This window comes from Camponotus floridanus, unplaced genomic scaffold (assembly GCF_003227725.1).
Source record: "Camponotus floridanus strain SB8 unplaced genomic scaffold, Cflo_v7.5 scaffold21, whole genome shotgun sequence".
NCBI lineage: Eukaryota > Metazoa > Arthropoda > Insecta > Hymenoptera > Formicidae > Camponotus > Camponotus floridanus.
This window is the reverse complement of record NW_020229337.1, coordinates 1,972,113-1,988,495: the sequence shown is the minus strand read 5'-3', so window position 1 is coordinate 1,988,495 and position 16,383 is coordinate 1,972,113. Positions and strand designations below refer to the sequence as shown.

The 16,383-nt window shown below is 30.1% G+C and overlaps 2 protein-coding genes across 2 annotated transcripts; both read left to right on the top strand.

The window, feature by feature from the left end:
• Positions 1-826: 826 nt before the first annotated feature.
• Positions 827-4,723, top strand: LOC105253945 (putative fatty acyl-CoA reductase CG5065). The gene is made up of 8 exons (XM_025408425.1): positions 827-969; positions 1,042-1,309; positions 1,786-2,102; positions 2,910-3,157; positions 3,689-3,875; positions 3,978-4,163; positions 4,262-4,522; positions 4,639-4,723. Exons 2-8 carry the CDS (start codon positions 1,073-1,075, stop codon positions 4,721-4,723), a joined length of 1,521 nt encoding a protein of 506 aa, XP_025264210.1. The 5' UTR covers positions 827-969; positions 1,042-1,072.
• A 4,909-nt stretch (positions 4,724-9,632) lies between these two features.
• Positions 9,633-10,740, top strand: LOC105253919 (mitotic spindle assembly checkpoint protein MAD2A). Its single transcript, XM_011262278.3, has 3 exons — positions 9,633-9,804; positions 9,875-10,237; positions 10,325-10,740. The coding sequence occupies exons 1-3, from the start codon at positions 9,732-9,734 to the stop codon at positions 10,522-10,524; spliced, it is 636 nt and encodes a 211-aa protein (XP_011260580.1). The 5' UTR covers positions 9,633-9,731; the 3' UTR covers positions 10,525-10,740.
• Positions 10,741-16,383: the final 5,643 nt, after the last annotated feature.

Sequence of the window (16,383 nt, the reverse complement as noted above, 5' to 3'; positions counted from 1 at the left end):
TTTCCGAGTCCCTGTATCTTTGCATTCTTTCGACTTTCCTATATATCATTTTTTATCTTTAGGTAATTATACTTTATTTTTTAATTTGCGCTAATTTATTCTTCTTTTATTTTATGACTTTTATTAATTTATTTTTTCTCTTACTTGGTATTCTGTGTAACCCCGTTTTTTGCGGTGCGTGTTGCTTTGCCTTTGTTTTTATTTTTATAGAACATTTTTTATTATTTATATTCTTCTGGTCATTTGTTTTTTATCATTTAATATTTGGAGCTACATATCTGGGCCTTTGTTAGGCATCCTCCATCACGCAAGAGGTTCATCTGTACACGCTTCCCTCACGTGATTGCCTGTTACCAGCCCTTTTTTTGCAACCACGCTCTCTACGCTTCAATATCATAGGTGAGCGATCTTCATTCATCGTTTTTGCGAGATTTATATTAGATTTTTATTTGGAAAATTATAATTATGCGTACATCTCATAATGTCACCATTGTTTCTGCGATTGTGCGATTTTTCCCCCCTCTTTTTTCTGTAATACATTTAAATGACCATCTGTTCTTTCTCGATTTGATCTTGCTTTATGTTTACGTTCTTTTTTTGTAATTTGCAAAACATTGAAAATTATTCAGAATCGGATCTAAACGTTTGTCCATCTTTAAATATAATTCTTTATTGTAAAATTTTTTGTTGTCTTCAATTTTTTGTGTTTTTGCGTTATTGGCTGTGTTCAGCAGAAAAAGCTGCTTTATAACTGTCGTAAAATTCATGAGCCTGATTGATATATGCTCTTAATTTTGGCTGAATCTAAGAGTATACATCAATCAGATTCACGAATTTTGCAACAGTTGCAAAGCAGCTTTTCCTGCTGAACGCAGCCATTGTTGTCTTTGCGCTTTGGTTTTCTGCCCACTGATTTTTGAATATTTGATTTGTATCTTCTATTAAGAAAACGGTTAAATCTCTGTACATGTAAGACTTCATGTTTGTGCGCTATCGATTATATGATTTATTTCTTAATGTTAAAATATGTTTTTTTTATAGATACTGCGTAAAATTTGAAACACCTGTCAAAATGGAAATAATGGATATACAAACCAATTCGGGGCACGCACACAATGAGACTCATTCGATCGACACATTCTTCGCTGAAACGGAGATTTTTATAATCGGTGCTACTGGTTTCTTAGGGAAAGCCCTTCTAGAAAAGTTGTTGCGCTCGTGTCATTGTGTGGCCACAATTTTCGTTCTAATTCGTCCAAAAAGAAATCAGTCTATCGAAGAACGCTTCAGGAAATTATTGGAAAATCCTGTTTGTATAAATATATACTTATCACATAGCAAGATTATTCGAGAAGATATATCTCCATTTTAAGTAAACTTAATTCTAGCAATTTTATTGGTGATTTATGTAAAATGCTATATATAAGTGTCGCAGTTTTATTAAGCTAAATGAAATGTTTTCTTTTTTTATCGAATCCAATGATTTTGCGCTATGTCGCTGATTTGATTTCCATAATTGAATCTAAGAATTGAAAAATTACATCGAGGTATAATAAATATAGTAATAAATATAGTAATAAAGGATACATTGAAAGTGCAAGTTAATAGAATTAAACTACCATTTAAATGTATGTCATAGAAAAAAAACACATATAAAAATTTTAAAATTCTAAAAAAATTAAACTCTCAGACAGTGCGTCTATTAGTAGATTTTTTATTGTTGCAAACTTTATATTTATAAGTTAAAAAATGCACATTTTTTCTAACGATTTTTTTCTGTTGCAGATTTTCGATAGAATACGAACGGAATGTCCTAGCGTCTTAAATAAGATATTTCCTGTGAAGGGCGATTTGGGCATGCCGGAGTTGGGACTTCAGCTTAAAGACAAGGAAATGTTAATACAGCGAGTTAACATTGTTTTTCATATTGCGGCCACCGTACGTTTTAATGAGCCATTGAAAATAGCCGTTAATATAAACACAAGGGCCACAGATCGTATGCTAGATTTGTGCAGACACATGACGAACCTTATTAGCGTTATTTACGTTAGCACGGCTTACAGTAACGCCGATCGACGAGAAATTAAGGAATCGATATATACGTAAGTTTTCAATTATACTAAAATAAGGTACAAACATTTTACAAATAAAAATTTTTTATAAAATATATTTTAATAAAATTATTTAATAACATGATAAGAAAACTAGCATCTACGAGCACAGCGGATGGTAATGCCTGAAAAATTCTTTTTAATTGTACGCGAAATTTTAAACGAAAACACGGCATATGCATATATTTTACTTGGTGCATTTAACCAAGATATAGATTCTCATTTTTGAGAAATTCTATAAAACCCTCTTTACCCGCCTGAAGAGACGTAGACGAGAAAAATATCGGGGCGAAATCGCTGAATCGGGAATCTTCCCGATGGTAAAGAGGGTTTTATAGAATTTCTCAAAAATGAGAATCTATATCTTGGTTAAATGCACCAAGTAAAATATATGCATATGCCGTGTTTTCGTTTAAAATTTCGCGTACAATTAAAAAGAATTTTTCAGGCATTACCATCCGCTGTGCTCGTAGATGCTAGTTTTCTTATCATGTTATTTAATATATAACGAGCCTATTTCCTTTCGATAAAATTATTTACTTCCAAAAAATTATATTATTAGAACACACAATATTTATTGAGCTATTTGTTTATATATATTTATATAAATATATATATATATATATTTTGTATATTTTTATATATATTTTTGTTATTATATTTTGTTTATTTTTTATACACGATATGAATTAGATTCTACAAAATTTAATTCGTTTTTCGACGCGCGATAATAAATATGTATTTAATAAGCACATTAGAAAGATATTCTTATAATGATACATATTGTTAATGTTACAGCACAAAGATAAAGCCGTACACAGTAATTGATATGTGCGAAAATTTGGATGATGAGGCGATGAAAATAATAGAGAAGACACTGATCGGTAATCATCCAAATATTTATACGTTGACCAAAGGTTTGGCAGAGCAGATTGTACTGTCCAAGGGGATCGGCTTACCAATCGCGATCGTACGACCGAGTATAATTTGCGCTGCATATCAAGAACCGTTTCCAGGATGGATAGATAATGTTAACGGTGTTACAGGTATATTCTATATTAAAAATTTGATTGAAAATTGATTGAAATTTTGGTGGCAACACTACTCGAAGAAAGTTCATATACGTATAATCAAATATAAATATACATAAAATATGCATATAAAAAGGAATAATAAGAATAATTGAGAATTAATTATGAAAGAATAATTTTAATATAAATTTATACAAGATTGTAAATATAAAAGCAATTTTTTCCCATTTCTTTAAATAATATGTAGACATATTTTATTATATTTATATTTGATTATGTAATTTTTAGAACCAAATTTCTTTATATAGAAAATTATATAGAGATATAAAAGAGGAAAGAGAAGTACGAAATATATAATTAATCCCTCTAACATGTCCGTGACATTAACTCGAAGAATTTTATTAAATATGAGTTTTTATATAATAAAAAATAAAAATATTTAAAGTTTAAAGTATACAAAATAAACCGCATTTACAATAAATTAATTTTTTTCTATATTAATATCAATTCTATACACATGTTATGTTCTGTCATTCTATTTCATAGGTATAATGACGGAGACAAGTAGAGGTACTGTTAGGAGCCTCATAGGTAATGCAAATTTAGTAGTAGACATTATACCTCTCGACTTTGTTGTCAATACGTTAATATGCGCGTCTTGGCATAACGCTGTGCAACGTTCCGATACCGTAAAGATTTATAATTGCACTAGCAGTTCACTGCATCCGATCACGTAAGTATTTGAGAAACTGGAAGCGACATAATGAAGCAATAAGGAAAAATATGATTTTGTGAACATAGTGAGAAACTTAAAAAAATATGTGATTTCTTGCAGATCGAGTGAATTTAGATATCTTACCCACAAGTACGCTATAAAATTCCCATCGAAATACGTGATGTGGTATCCAAACTGTACGCTTAGGACAAATAGATTCATTCACACTATCATAGTAGTTATGTTGCACTTCTTACCTGCATTTATCTTAGATCTTATATTAAGGATCCAAGGTTGCAAACCTATGTAAGTGCTCTTGTTTTAACTATACGCGCGAAAAAAAATTATATTTATAATAATAAATTTCGAATAAAGGATTTTTTCTTCTTTCATACTTTTTTCAGAATGATGAAAATTGCTAAACGTTTCGACCGCGGTGCTAAAAGCACAGAATTCTTCAGGACGAAGGAATGGAAATTCTACGCTGATAACATGATGAAACTAATAAAATTTGTGAGAGCGTCGGGGAATTGTAACGATTTCAGTGTAGATATCAGAAATTTAGATTGGGATGCGTATTTACATCACTATATGTTAGGAATTAGAAAATATATTTTGCAAGACAATCCAGATACGTTAAATAACTCCCGAAAACGTTTATCGAGGTAAGTCTTCCAATTTTCAAAATATTCAAACTATTCAAATTATTCTTAATTACATTTTCACTCTTGCAAGATATACGTTGCGCAGGAAAAATAAGTCGATTATTAATGTATTACAGATTGTACTGGATAGATAAATTAACCAAAATCGTATTATTAGTAATGATCCTATTTGTCTTTTGGCGTTATATCTCAATTATATGAAAATATTTGAATCACAATTTTAGCAACTGTACAAACATTGTGAAAAAGAATATTTTAGAAAAAGAACATATAACTTCGAAATATTAAATGTCAAGTCACTAATAAAGGTAAAAAAAGGGCACCAAGTTCATGCACTAATTGTATCCAACTGTCATATTGTCTACAAAAATAGTGATATAAAAAAATTGCGCCAACTAAGAATAAAAATTTGTACAAGATAAATAGAAGTACAAGGAAGAAAACTTGTACAAGTTAAATAGAAATATTTTATTTGAAAACATTGTTATACAAAATAGTTGCTTTAATTTTCAAAAATAATAATATTAAAAAATTAAAAATTTATTTAAAAATTGGAAACTGAAAATTAATATAAAACAAGAAAGTAAAAAAATTTTAATTAAAAAGCTTGGCGCTGCCAATAAAATTGGCACATATTCCAATTAAATATATATTTAACAGTAAATATAATTGCTGGCCATTTATTATTAATTCTCTTAAGATCTTCTTATTAAAATTTTACGTTATTAAATTTTAATTTTTTCCTTAATGTTGAATTACTGAATTTTCAATTAATATATTAGATTAATAAATTATCTATCTATCTATCAAAATAGATATAAATAAGATCTATAAATAAGATCAAGTGACAGATATAAATCATAGTGTTGTAAAATGCACAAGTCACGTTTGCACGATCATTACGTCTTAATAAATTTAAAATCAAGAGATAAAAACGATGTGTCGGTGTGAGACTTCGTCAACAAACTCATTTGATCTTATTTACTTGAAAAGGACCACAACCATATGATCGAAACGTCGTAATCAATAAACAAAAAATTTCTGGCTAATTTCGATTATATTATTTACAACGATCCTTTGATTAATTGACTAACGATATTAAGATAATTTATGTTATAATTCTATAAATTTTAAAAAACATTACTAATAATTCTCTTATAACTTTATAAAAGCTTACACCTTTACAAAATTATAGTTTTAATTTAAAAATCTTTTTCTTTAATTCTGCCTTAATTAAATATAAAAAAATATAAATAAAAACATCAAATTAATTATTGCGATTAATTGTTTAATTTAAATTAATTTAAATTATAATAAATATATTTAATATTTAATATGTAATTACAAATAAATAAATTGCTTACCAGAAGGTTGCTCTACGGGAGCCCGAAGCCTCCACAAGGCCTCCTCCTTTTCTCATGTTGTTGGCGCGCGATACTTTTAACGACACTCCCGCACTCGCGAGCGATATTTTTATATCGCTATTTTCGTTATTTTACGCGCGATACTGAACGGCACTCCCGCACTATTTCGATGCGATTAAAAATTTTATAAAAATAAAGTCCAAAAGTTCCGCGAAAACGCGACGACGCGAAAATACTACAACGCGAAAGGGTACTTAGCTTCCTATTCAGGCACCTTAAGATTTAACATAAATTGAAAAATTTAAAATAAACCTCAAGGCACCATCCAAGTACTAAGCCCTCCCACCGCGACAAGGTGTACCCCATGGGAGGGTTATATTATATATAATTTTATATATAATATAATATATCATTAATTTTGTATTATACTATATAAATTTTATAACTTATAAAAACATTAATTATTTACATCTTATTGATCCATCCATTTCCAAGATTTTCGTTTTTTCTTTTGTTTTACTTTGTTCTCGTGGCACTCCAATTTTGGTTGCAGTCATTTGAATTCCACGTTGCACTTACACTCATTTATGAAAAGTTCCTCATTGCACTTGCGATTAGTAGTAATTAGAGAAAGAATTTGATAATATAATGGAACGTCTCACATCACTACCTCACTGCTCGAGAGTCATTGACCGAATGATCGTAAGTCAGAAACATTACAACTCACAGTACTGTTTATATCGTCAAAGTTATGTGAAGAAGAAATTCGATAATATGTGAAACATCTCTATCGTCACTACTCAAGGTTACTGTGCGAATGATAATAAAGCCGTGTCACGTATTAACAATAGCGCGATACTGTTTATCAAAGTCGAACACGGTGTTATTGATAAGTCTTTCGTTGCTGAAATATTTTCTGTAATATAAAATATTTGTGCGCGAAATATTAAATTATAGAAGTATTTTAATTTATTGATTAAGATTAATTGATTATTTATTAAACCATTTATCTTGAAGTCTTTCGTTATGCTAATTATTTGCATCTATAATTCGATTGTTTTACTTCGTGTTCTCTCACAATTGTATTATATCCTCCCCAATTATATTTAGATTGTCAAGTAGAATAATATAAAGTAACACGGATTAAATATATTTGTGACTTTAAGTATTAAAATAATAATTATTGTCCGTAAAGATTGCAAACATCGATGTGATTATTTTATATGTTGGATTCCTATCACATTAAATCGATTCTCGATTAAATTGTATATTGTTTAATTAACCAGGATTGAGAAAATTTAAAGCATTGATCGAAATATATTTAATTCTAATATTGTTATAGAAATATTATAATAAGCATCGTTGATCAAAAGATCATAATATGTTTAATTCTCTTATTCCCTTTTACATATCCCCTGTTTCAATTTTTAATCGCGGTAATGAATGATTACGATTCGATTAAAATTTATCGTTGCGATACAGTTTTATGTCGTTTATCAAAAGTTAATTTTTAATTATTAATATTTATAACAAATTATATTTCGATACTAATCGTAATCGTGTTTAGTAAAATAATTACTATATACAAAGTGTTTCTCACCACTACTTTATTACTCGAGAGTCACCGTGCGAATAATAACAAAGCCGTAACATAGCACGCTACTATTTATATTTTATATTGCTAAAATCGAACGCCGTGTTATCGAAAATTTGCTGCCGAAATATTTTATATATTATAAAATATACATTAACGCGATTATTAAATTATAGAAGTATTTTAATTTATTGATTAAAATTAATTATTTATTAAACAATTTATTAGCCTTTTATGCTAATTATTTGCATACATAATTCGATTGTTTTACTTCGTGTTACTTCGTTTTATTTCATACATTACATCTGATGCTTTTCCTCTCTTACGTATCTTTCGTTATTTCCTGACATTCACTCACTCACGAAAATACGATTTAATTATGGTTAATCGTAGCGCACTTTGCACGAGACTCTCGATCGCAAAATAATCATACGAAACTTATATACTTTATTATATCATAAGAGAGCAACATGACCTTTGACACGATACCAAAATCATTCGTTACAGCAATACGTATTACTGTATGCTAATAATACGCGTATTATACACTGTATAATATACGAATCATAAGAATCAAAAGATTAAATGAATAAAGTTGTGAGATAACAGTCGTTTCATTAATAATTAATTTATGTTCACATTTTAGAAAAATTTAATTTAGTTTAGTTGTTTAATCGTAAGTATTAAATAAATAATTATTATTCATAAGAATCTATAATCGAAAAACTATAAAAAAGTTGTTTCTATTTTTTTTATTTTAATCTTTACTTGTAATAATAAATGATTACTCTTCCATAAAGATTTATCATCGTGATACAATTTTGTGTCGTTTATCAAAAATTAATTAATTATTAATTAATAGTCATAGCTAATTGTGTTTAGATATTAGTTGTGATCGCGTTTAGAAAAAGAATCTAACAATTATACGAAATGTTTTGCATTACTATTTCGCTGTTCGAGTGTCGCCATAATAACAAAGGTTGTACTACAATAAACAATAGCTCGTTACTGTTTATACTGCCAGAATGTTAATGATAATTCGTTGCCAAAATATTTTATATATTATTATATGTATGTATTTGCAAAATATTAAATTATTTTAATTTATAAGATAATTAACGATTTTATTTATTAAACGATTAATGTTTAAATTAGGAGCCTTTCATAATGTTAATTATTTGGATCTACAATTCGATTGTTTCATTGCGCATCTTTGATTTAAATTATATTTAAATTTTAAAGAAATAAAACGATTAAGCGCATTATATATATATGTATGTATGTATATAATAATTTATGTAAATTGAAGTGAAGTAGTGATCCAATACGCTTCATATATTGTCCATTTTCTTTTTTAAATGCAATCGCGAATATTTGCACGAGTGAGTGCAAATGCCACGAGAAACAACATAAAGCAGAAGAAAAAAAAAATTTTAATGACGGACGGAGATGAGATATATGGTAAGTAATTTACATAAATTATTTACATAAATTATTTATATAATGTATCATATGCCGTGATCATATGTGTGAGTCATTTCTTTTAACCCTTTAAGTATGGGTTTATATTCATAATATTAAATCTTCAAACTCAAAAATAAAATTTCGTTAACCGCTAATAATTATTAAAAAAAGTGTCCATCACGTAAGAAAAATAAATAAGTAAATGAAATAAATTATTGAATGAATAAAATAAATAACTATAGATAGACCCGAGATAACATAACGTAAACAAATAAAACTAATTAAATTGTCGATAAGCGATCCCGCGTATTTATATTTTTATTTATATCATTTATATTATTTATATCATCAGAGAGAAAACTGAGAGGTATCATGACTCGTTTTGATTTCTAAAAATGATACACTCTTTGGAGATATTAAAAAGAGGGTAACATATATGTTACCCTCTGAGAACATTCGTGGACATTGGCTTTGTAGTTCATGTCCACGTTTTTAATGTTCATAGAGGGCATATCACTTTCAGAGATCATCTAAAAGCGGGTTATGACCTCTCACTCTTTTCTCTGTTGAAATCAAGCATGAAAAGCACCTTAATAGAAGGTGATTGGCTACCACGTTACTTGTCATCGCACTGAACTTTTATTGGTTCTCTCAACTAATCGTTTTGGCGCGTTGACGCCTGATTGGTCGAGTTGAATTCCGTTGAATTGCGGACGTTTTTTTCGAAATTCGTGAACCGGCATCTCTGATCTCTCGACGAAAAAGTGTGATTCGATTTTCCAGAATTATGACGGAAACGCAGCAAAAAGCCAAGTGTATTACTTTGAAAGGTTCCGCTGAATTGGTTACACAATATCTGTGTAAGTATAATCTTATCGGTCAATCAAAACACATGAGATAGCTATAACCTCTTTTGTTATTTTGTTGTAGTATATGGAGTCAATAGTATACTCTATCAAAGAGGAATATATCCGCCAGAAACATTCCAACCCTCGGAACACTTTGGCCTATACATCTTCACTTCCACGGACGATAAGATCACATCTTTCTTAAATACTGTTCTTGGCCAAGTTCAAGAGTGGCTCATTCAGCGCAAAGTGCACAAGATTACGCTTGTTATAACGAATGTCAATACAAAGGAAGTTCTAGAAAAATGGGACTTCAAAGTCGATTATGAGGATCAAAAGACTAACGGAATCAATAGTAATGTCAAGGCTGATCTGTCCGAAGTAGAGACGAAGGATATGAAAACTATACAGAAGGAAATACGCGAAGTGATACGTCAAATCACAGGTAATGTTTGATTGCGGATAAGGGTTTTGAACAGAATATAGATCTTTCCATTGACGATGTACTTTTTAATATGAAATATTTTTGCAGGGACGGTAAGTTTTCTGCCACTCTTGGATTGCTTGTGCTCCTTTGATATACTTACATATACGGTACCTGACTGTGATATCCCTAATCAGTGGGATGAGACTCAGCCAGTTTTCATCGCAAACAGTCAAGAGGTACAACTTAGATCATTTTCAACTTCTATACATAAAATGGATACTGTAGTTAGTTACAAAAATACATGAGCCTACGTGTTTATTTTTTATATGCACCAACTGTAAATACAAATTCCATTTTATGTCATATTAATTATCATTTATTAAAGACTGTTGTTATTAATTGCTATTCAATATGAGATTTGATTATTAGTGATTAAATCACAAAGTAACAGCAGAATTATATAAGAATACAGTAACAGTGATACTTCTATAATATTTGTAGTATTTTAACTAACACGTCAATGCAGTATATTTTTCATAAATATTTTCTATAAAATATTTTTTAGACATTATTTAGAGTATTAGATGAAGAAAAAGTAACATTATGTTTAAATAAATATCAAATTTATAATTGACGATAATGTTGATTAAATATTAAGAGAGTCTAACGAATAATCTATATTTGGTATCTATATCTGGTAAATTTTTCTGTTATTATACTAAGCTTATTTAAATAATTATTGTTCATTAAAATTTATTATTACAATTTCTACAATTTTAAAACTATATTTTTGTATAAAAAAAGGAAAATGTATAAAAATGATAAGAAGAGAGTAAGGAAGTACATGGAACAATGACAAGAATCTTGGCAGATTTTATTAAAACATAATTGATCATTACATTTAACACAAGAGTTACATTTGGTTACTTGGCAAAGCATGACAAATACAACTAGAATAAAGTATTTTCGACGTTTCATGGTAATTTGTCTAGCGTTAGCATCTTCCAGCTTAAAGCTTTTCTCACATGGAATCTCGATACTAATCTCAATCATTTCCTAATGATTCCTCGCATACACTCCATCCTGGAGTCTAAAGCATCCTAAACAGAACCGCGCACAAAATTAAACGTAATTCGGCGTCATGCTTTTTTAATTTAAGCAAATCGTTTTTTACAAACACATAGATCTGAATGATTAACGTAACGTATTCAATCATAATCTGCCTCGCTCGAGTACAAACGAAAATCTGTAATAAAAATCATCTTGTGCCTTATACACGCTATTGTTTGTCCGCGATGCCCAATACTCGGTGCTTGATCTGATGACAAATCTAAATGAATGAAAATTTAATTTCTTCTTATTTAAATAATTGGCACGTGCTTTGAAGGTTTTATTTTCGTTGTACAACAAGCCTCGTGAAGAACAATTTACGATAAATAATTATGAAAACTTATTGTGCAAATTTTTTTGAAACTGTGAAACTCATGAAAAATATTCGAAAAATATTATATTTGCAATATTTTGTGCAAATATTTAAGGATAAATATTTCCAGTACATATCCATATATCATTGATATAATGTATATCAGTTACATTATTTTTAGATAAATTTATGTAAATGGAAATATTTCTGTATATTTCTGTTTCTCTCAATCTATTATAATCGCGGAAATATTTTAATTTTTTATATTAATCTGTAATTGTAATTTCATCATCCATTTAACATTGATAATTAAAGGATCTAAATATGTGAAGTTCGGTTTTTGATGTAGGGAAAAGGATCAATAGTTTGAAACATATACAGAGCGTAATATTTTTATTGCTATTATTATTCATTAGGCGATCATCATAAATGCGACGCTTCAAAGGGTAGCCAATTATTGAAATAAAAGAAAATATCGCTTCTCTTATTTATGTTTGTCATTCATATTGCGAGCATATCTCGATCTTGCCGAGATACGATCGAAGGAGATCGTATTTCGGGAAACATCGATGGCGATCTACACCTTTATTTAGTAACTCGCCGTTACGTTTCCCTTATAATAATTTCGCTATTAATGTTAATACTTCGTGCTGCTAGAATTAGCCATATTAGTCCACGGTGCGTAGTCTGTTCGCTATAAGGACTATCGCGGAACGTAAACATTACCCTTCACGTTACGCGTCACAACTCCTGTCCGCTTGGCTCGTCCTTGAGATATACGGTAACTTTTGAGAAAATAGCACACTTTCCAGAGCATTCCAGATTGTAAAAAATATCCCAAACTTCCGATGCACTTTTATGAACATTTTCAATTTCAACGATCCACCTTTACAGATATTTTATGCGAATTACATTATAATAAATTACATTAATAAGTATATTTTACTTATCCGAAATATCTCACGGATATTACATTTTCGCAATTCTCTCCTAGCATAGCAATTGCAATAATATTTTCGTGCAACCAATAATTTCTTTTGTTCTTCTCTTTTACTTTGTTTTTCTTTTTTTTTGACACATCAAAGATAACGATTTGAAATTAGGAATATTTGACGAATAGTATTTTACCTTTTGCGAGAGATGATTTGAGTTTCTAGCGTGTCGACATTTCACGTGAATACAACTGCATACAATTAAATGTTTGTAAAGATTTTTTTTCCTACTCCTCGAAATATTCCGGTTTCTCTTCAAAAGCACGTGGTTTACGCCATAGACGGACATTACAGTCGTAATACTTTTCCGCGTCCAAGCCATGCGCTCTTTAAATGCGCCTAGACTAGTTTTGCTCCGCATTCATTTTTAGCCCACACACTGCGAAAGCTGCTGGAGATACGCTGCAATTTTACAAACGTATTTATCCCCGCTTGTCTCCGCGATACCGTAAGAAAACGTCATGAGTCATGTCGATGACGGTAATAAATGTCGGCGATTTGTGAAATTAATTAAATTATTTAAATTTTTCTCTCTCTCGCGATATAAATTGGAGCAATTGAGATCATTATCAGAAAAAATATTAGCGCAAAAAAATTAAAGTGAGGAAACATTGACTTTTATCAAATTAATAGATATTGAAATTTGATCAAATTTTTATCATATAATGAACACGAAAATTAAAACTTTTTAAAATTAATATTGATCGAAATTAATTTCGAGCTTTTAATTGCGAGAACGATAAAATAATTTCGAGTGCAATTTTTCAATGATTCAAGCGTAATTTTACCGTTAATATGTTATCAATAATAACGAAAACATATTTGTTTAAAGTTTAAATATGAACAATGTGAAATTCTCCCTTATTTCATTCTATCATTTTTGTTTCGTAATTTTCAATAGTAATCGGCTGTATTATTTGCTCGGCCGACTAATATCCCTTTGTCTATACGGTATAACGGAGCAGCGGATCGCATTGTTAGTTACATTACGCGGTAATTCTTCATAAATACCGTAGAAACGTGTCTCTAGTAAAAACATTGAAAAATAAAGAACGCGAGAAACAATATACAATATTTTACAGTAGCGCTTAGTATACCAATGATTGGGCGTCGTTTTCGCGAAACGGTGATTCGCAGCGATCAGGGAGATTTTGCAAAGGTGTCGTCGATCGAATCAATTTATGCAATTGTACCTCGCGAAATAATCGCGAAAATTTCACGCGATTCGGGGAGATTTTTTTTTGTTTGTTTCGCAATCTCGATCGACCACTCATGAGAGAATAGGAATCATAGAAAGTAGCCTTAAAGTATTAATTGTCGGCTATACCATAATTGATAAAGTAAACGTTTTCATCGCGTTAATCAATCGCCGATGCGATGGGCGTGCATGCTGAACCACCGTTCCACGATCCCATCCACCTCCTCCCGCATGGACCGAAAATCGATTCTTCTTCTTATGTGTAAAATCGCGCTCGTTTCGCGACGCGCGTGCGCAAAACGGCACGCGCCAATTGTCATTTCATTTTATTTATACACTTCTACTTAAGTTTACCTCATACTAACGCTATGTCGATTTACGAACGTTTTCTTTTTTATGCATAAAATATCATAAAATACATTCTTTCTTTTGTTCACTACTCACGGACTCGCCGTCTCGTCCCGATAATCGCGTCAAACATTCGAGCCGAATCGCAATGTCAAGCGAATCGAAGAATTTTCAAGCCACGATAATTAAATACATTGACGATTATATCGAGATTTATTACTCATTAATGCAGTATTATTTTATTTCCTCGTCTCTGATTTATTTTTCGGTTTATTGAGAAAGAGGCGAGAGGAATTGCCTTATTTAGAATTCTTTCGCAATACATATTGTGTCTTTAAATATCTAGAGTCTTTAAATTATATAGAGCGGAAGATATATATTTTTTTTTGACGAAGGAGTTTAATTTTATTTTTGTACAACTTGTTCGTTGGCGGTTTCATAAAATCGAGACTCGCTCGTCGCGAGATATCGATCATTACGGCGAGTCTCGCGATGTACTCACAATGACTTTCATACAAATCGTTCGATAGGTACGAGCGACGAAAGGAATTCAACGAAAAAGCACGGCGGCACTAGTAAGCTTGCACGGACATCATTCGCTACGACGATCTCTCTCTCTCTCTCTTTTTTTTTTATATTCTTTTCTCCTCACACGAGAATCTTTCTGGTTTATATAGCTAGAGTCGCAAAGTACTTTCCGCTTCTCATCGCGTGAGAACGGCTCGGAACACTCTGCTCGCTTATTCGCCCACAAAACTACCTATACGTAACAGTGTAAGTTCCTAAGATGTAAAAAGTAAGCGAATGCGTTCACTCTCGTCCAGGGAAATGTCAAACGTCGATCGACATTAAATGTTATTGTTAGTAATTCGTATAAAAGTTTTTTTAACTTTATAGGGAGAATCTTCTTTCGCTGTAAATTTTCTCAAAGTATATCGTGACATTTTGTATCATAATTATGAAACGATTTGCATATCGACAACTTTAAAATAATAGAAATAGAACACAGTAAATTGGGTAATTTATAAAAAATGATAAATCTATAATAATCATAATAATTTAACAATTTCTGTCCATCCGTTTTTATAATTTAATATTTAAAAGATTTAATAGAAAAAGTTTTTTTTTCAGATTAAAAGTGAAGTATTTTCAATTTCATATCAGGGTATTTTAATATATATATATATCCAATTAGAGAGATTTATTTTTTAACTATTTGACATATATTTTCATTAAATGTATACACATTTTCATAAATTTCTAAGTAACTCATTATTTAATAAAACGTAATAATAATAATTTAAAGAAATTTTTAGAGTAATATTTGCGTTCTATTATAATTCAGATGCGATAGAGATAAAATTATAATAATTATTTGTCTCTCTTGGTGGGAAGCTATTATTGCGAATTTCCCTTAATTAAAATAAATTTGATTTTGTTGTCCAAAAATATATAGTGCAAACGATATCGTTGTACGATTTCGCCGTGTCATCTTCTATTATCCACCCTTCGCATCCCTCGTTTCATGAGGGGAAAGTTTGACATTTCGATCGTTCGAGAATCGACGCACTGCGCCGCGAGCGTTTAAAAAGAGGGTATGAGGGGGTTACTTTGTACAATAGGAGCGTCCTGAACGCGTCATTGAGGCCGGATTTCTTTTCGGCGAAATCTCTTTGGAAGTCGCGGAGCGCCTTTTCGCGGCTGGCTAGGTCCTCTCTTAGCATATAAAACGATTGCGACGTATCTTCCGGGTTATATAACGAATTTTCCCGCTTTCTAAATATTCTAGTATCTCCGCGAATAATTTTAGTATTTTTGTGATTTTACTGCCTATTCTTGAGTTTTACCTGTTTTCTTGAGTTTTTTTATTTATCTTTGTTTTTTAAATTCCAAAGTTGAAGAGAATAATTTTAAGGAAAATATTTTTTTTTCTTTTTAAATTATATCATGACGAAAATAAAGAAAATATTCGAAATGAATAAAAAAAATATATAATATTCGCAAATTAAAAAAAATTAAAATGCTTAGTGTTTTTTTTTTTTTTTTTTTTTTACCACATAAGTTTGTAAAATTCATAAGTTTTTACTATTCATGAAATGCGAGATATATAATTCAAATTAAAGGGAGAATATATAAGTGTAATTTAAGTAAAGAATAGAAGAACAACATTTCAAACTAACTTAACATTAAGAATTTAAAAGAA

What these genes read in the sequence shown, in the direction of transcription:
- LOC105253945 (XM_025408425.1), top strand. Translation starts at nt 1,073, where the DNA reads ATGGAAATAATGGATATACAAACCAATTCGGGGCACGCACACAATGAG. An exon ending in ATTAAGGAATCGATATATAC is followed by an intron (nt 2,103 to 2,909) that starts GTAAGTTTTCAA and finishes TTAATGTTACAG; the next exon opens with CACAAAGATAAAGCCGTACA. An exon ending in TAATGTTAACGGTGTTACAG is followed by an intron (nt 3,158 to 3,688) that starts GTATATTCTATA and finishes TCTATTTCATAG; the next exon opens with GTATAATGACGGAGACAAGT.
- LOC105253919 (XM_011262278.3), top strand. Translation starts at nt 9,732, where the DNA reads ATGACGGAAACGCAGCAAAAAGCCAAGTGTATTACTTTGAAAGGTTCC. An exon ending in ATTGGTTACACAATATCTGT is followed by an intron (nt 9,805 to 9,874) that starts GTAAGTATAATC and finishes ATTTTGTTGTAG; the next exon opens with TATATGGAGTCAATAGTATA. An exon ending in AGTGATACGTCAAATCACAG is followed by an intron (nt 10,238 to 10,324) that starts GTAATGTTTGAT and finishes ATATTTTTGCAG; the next exon opens with GGACGGTAAGTTTTCTGCCA.